The sequence below is a fragment of the Grammomys surdaster genome, unplaced genomic scaffold (assembly GCF_004785775.1).
Source record: "Grammomys surdaster isolate TR1022 unplaced genomic scaffold, NIH_TR_1.0 267, whole genome shotgun sequence".
In the NCBI taxonomy this organism is placed as follows: domain Eukaryota; kingdom Metazoa; phylum Chordata; class Mammalia; order Rodentia; family Muridae; genus Grammomys; species Grammomys surdaster.
The window spans coordinates 4,183,136-4,186,234 of NW_021604708.1; the positions used below are offsets into that span (position 1 = coordinate 4,183,136).

The window sequence follows — 3,099 nt, forward strand, 5'->3', positions numbered from 1 at the left end:
GGGGTATCAGATGATGGTGGTACACGCCTGTAATGTCAGCAGGTAGGAGGCAGAGGCAGGCAGATCACAGTGACTTTGAGGCCAGTCTGGTTTACAGATAGAGTTCAAGGACAACCAGGGACACACAGAATTCAAAGACACACAGAGAACCTGTCTCAAAAAAATCAAAAACAAGCTGTGGTGGTTAGTTTTTGATCAGCTAGAATAATCTGGAAGCAGTAACTTCAATTGAGGAATTGCCTGGATCAGACTGGCCTGTAAGTAAGTCCATGGGGGCAATTTCTTGATTAACATTAAATGTTAAACAAGCCCAGTAGGCAGCACTCGTCTATGGCCTCTGCTTCAGTTCCTACCTCCAGGTTCCTGCACTGTTTGATTTCCTGCCTTGGTTTCTCAATGATGGATTGTGACCAGGAAGTGTAAGCCAAAAAACCCTTTCCTTCCTCACTTGCTTTTGGTCATGATGTTTATCATAATAGCAAACTAGGACATAAGCCAAATCCAAAAGCACATCACTAGAAATAACAATCAGGACTGAAATTAATGAAGCGAGGACTTAAAAGCACAATGCATACGGTCAGAGTTAGTTCTTTGAAGAGATTTAATAGATTGACAAATCTCAAGTCAAACTAAGAGGAATACAAGAAACACCTTTGCAAAATCAGAGATTAAAAAGGAACTTTTTATAACAGACACTAATGAAACCCAGAGGCATACAGGAATACATTAAAAATACAAAAAGGTAAAAATCTTGGAGAAAGGATGAATTCCTAAATACATGTGAGTTAGCAAAGTTAAATCAAGATATAAGTAACATTTACAGAGCCATAACACTAATAATACTGAAATGGTAATTAAAAGTCTCCCCACAAGAGATGAACCCCCAGAACCAAATGAACTTATTGCCGAACTCTACCAAATGTTTAAGGAAGAGCTAACACCTTCACGTCTCAAACTGTTCCAAAAGCAGAAAAGGAGGAAAATACCACCAAGCTCATTTTACAAAACTAGCATTACTCTAATATCAAAACCAGACACGGATGACAACAACAACAAAGTATAGACTAATTTCCCTGATGTAGGTATAAAATTTGCAACAAAATACCTGCAGGCCAAATTCAAGAACATATTAAACTCATACAGAACAACCACATTTTTTTTAAACCTCAGGGATGCAAGGCTCATTTAAGATCTACAATTCATATAACGAAAAAGACATAAATAGACTAAGAACAAAACTCATATGGTCATCTCAATCTGTGCAGCAAAAGCATCTGACAAAGCTCAATACGCTTTACCATGACAGTCCCGAAGAAACTAGGACAGAAGGAATAGAATGGTCCTGCAAATGTCACGACTGAATTTTCTTTATGGCTGGAAAAAATTCCATTGTGTAGATGTACCACATTTTCTTCATCTATTCCTGTGCTCATGGGCACCTAGGCTATTGTGACTAGCACAGCAACAGAGTGACTAGATTATCCCAGAGTCAGGACCTTGAAGAAATTCCTTATGCAGTTGGAAACTGCTGATTAAAAAAAAAAAAAATTATTCAGAACCTCAATGACAGAATGATAAAGTTACAGAATATGAAACTATGAATGAAAGTAAGACGGGAGTGAGTGTTTTATAACAAACAACAAATAAAACAACAACAACAAAAACCAGACAGAAAAACAAAACCAAGGCTGCAGGTGTGGAATTCACATTTTTCTTTAGTTGGGAGCAGAGAGACTTAGGCAGTGTTGAGTGAAAGCACCTGGAACTAGTGTTTCTATTTGATGCTAACAGAGATGGAACCCAACACAGAAAATGAGGGGACAATCCTGGGTCAAAACAGAGTGGGAAGAGAGAGCATGCAGAATGCAGGTACAAGAATCAGGAAGGCTGGAGCCTCTAAAGGGAATAACATAGACTCTATGTTGAGCTGGTGCTCTTCTCTCCCCAGGTGATGCTGGCAGCTGGGGACAGTGGTCCTCTGCTGTTACACACTACGTACCTTCCAAGGAACCAACAGGAATGCAGGACTCCTCAATCCATGGCTCTGTCCCTTGCTCTAGTTGGGAAATCATATCAGGTTTGGAAACCTGGAGCCCTGCTCAGAGGGGGGAAAAAAAGGAATCTGTCTGCAATAAGGAAAAAGTACCATATCAGAATGCAGTCTCACCATTCTGTCTCTAAGATACTCTACATGGGAGAAGTCTGGTATGATGAACAGCATGTCAAATGTCTTCACAATGGGACAACTGAGAAGCTCATCTGAGGAGAGGAGAATACTCCACCTAATAATGAGGAAAAACTTCTAAGATCTAAAACTGCTGGTTCCTAGATCAAGATGCCAATCACATTTATGCACAATAATGTGCCTCTCACATCCATCTAAACTTGGGGCTCCCCTCACCTAAAAAGGTGTGTGTTTGCCTCCCCAAACCATATAAACTGAAGGTCACCCTTAGCTACAGAGACCAAGTGTGTACCCTCTCCCCACATCCTGATCTTAACTTGGGGGGTATCACACTCACCTATAGAGACCAGATGTGTATAATTTTCCAATGTTACATCTCTGAACAAATCTCTCTGTGTAGGATCTAGGTGTTTCCATTCCTCCTGAGTGAAGTTCACAACCACATCCTTGAAGGTCACTGATTCCTAAAATAGCATGAGAAAGGTCCTAGGTTCAATCCTCAGCACCAAAAACAAAAGCCAAAAAGCAAAATAAAACAAACAAATCTTTTCCCCTGTAAAGTGCTCAATTAGGGCATCTAAGTAAGTGCTCAGTCTATTGGCCAATGCTGTCCTTGTTCTTCCTCCTTATCTCTGAGTGCTAAGATACAGCAAGTACTACATTATACCTGCTACAATCAATAACATTTTAATATCTATGATGTGCAGGACTATCCAACAACTTTATGGCAGACTTGCTCTATTACATTTCTTTCTGGGAGGAGGGAAGAGGGGAGGAGACAGTGCTCTGAATAGCACTGGCTGTCCTGGAACTCACTTTGTAGATAGACTATGACAGCCTCAAACTTAGTGATCTTGATCTGCCTCCCTCTCTGCCTCTCTCTGCCTCTCTCTGCCTCTCTCTGCCTCTCTCTG

The 3,099-nt window shown here is 40.7% G+C and overlaps 1 protein-coding gene across 2 annotated transcripts in view; it reads right to left on the bottom strand.

Annotated features, from left to right (window-relative positions):
• Positions 1 to 3,099, bottom strand: part of Znf184 (zinc finger protein 184) — an 18,815-nt gene that overhangs the window by 12,562 nt on the left and 3,154 nt on the right. The window contains exons 3-4 of one of the 2 annotated variants that reach the window (XM_028776229.1): positions 2,523 to 2,649; positions 2,000 to 2,095 (exon numbers count right to left, since the gene is read on the bottom strand). In XM_028776229.1, coding sequence (XP_028632062.1) covers positions 2,000 to 2,095; positions 2,523 to 2,649 — 223 coding nt within the window. Of the gene's footprint in view, positions 1 to 1,999; positions 2,127 to 2,522; positions 2,650 to 3,099 lie in introns of those variants that run through there. The other variant, XM_028776230.1, reaches the window with a different exon arrangement.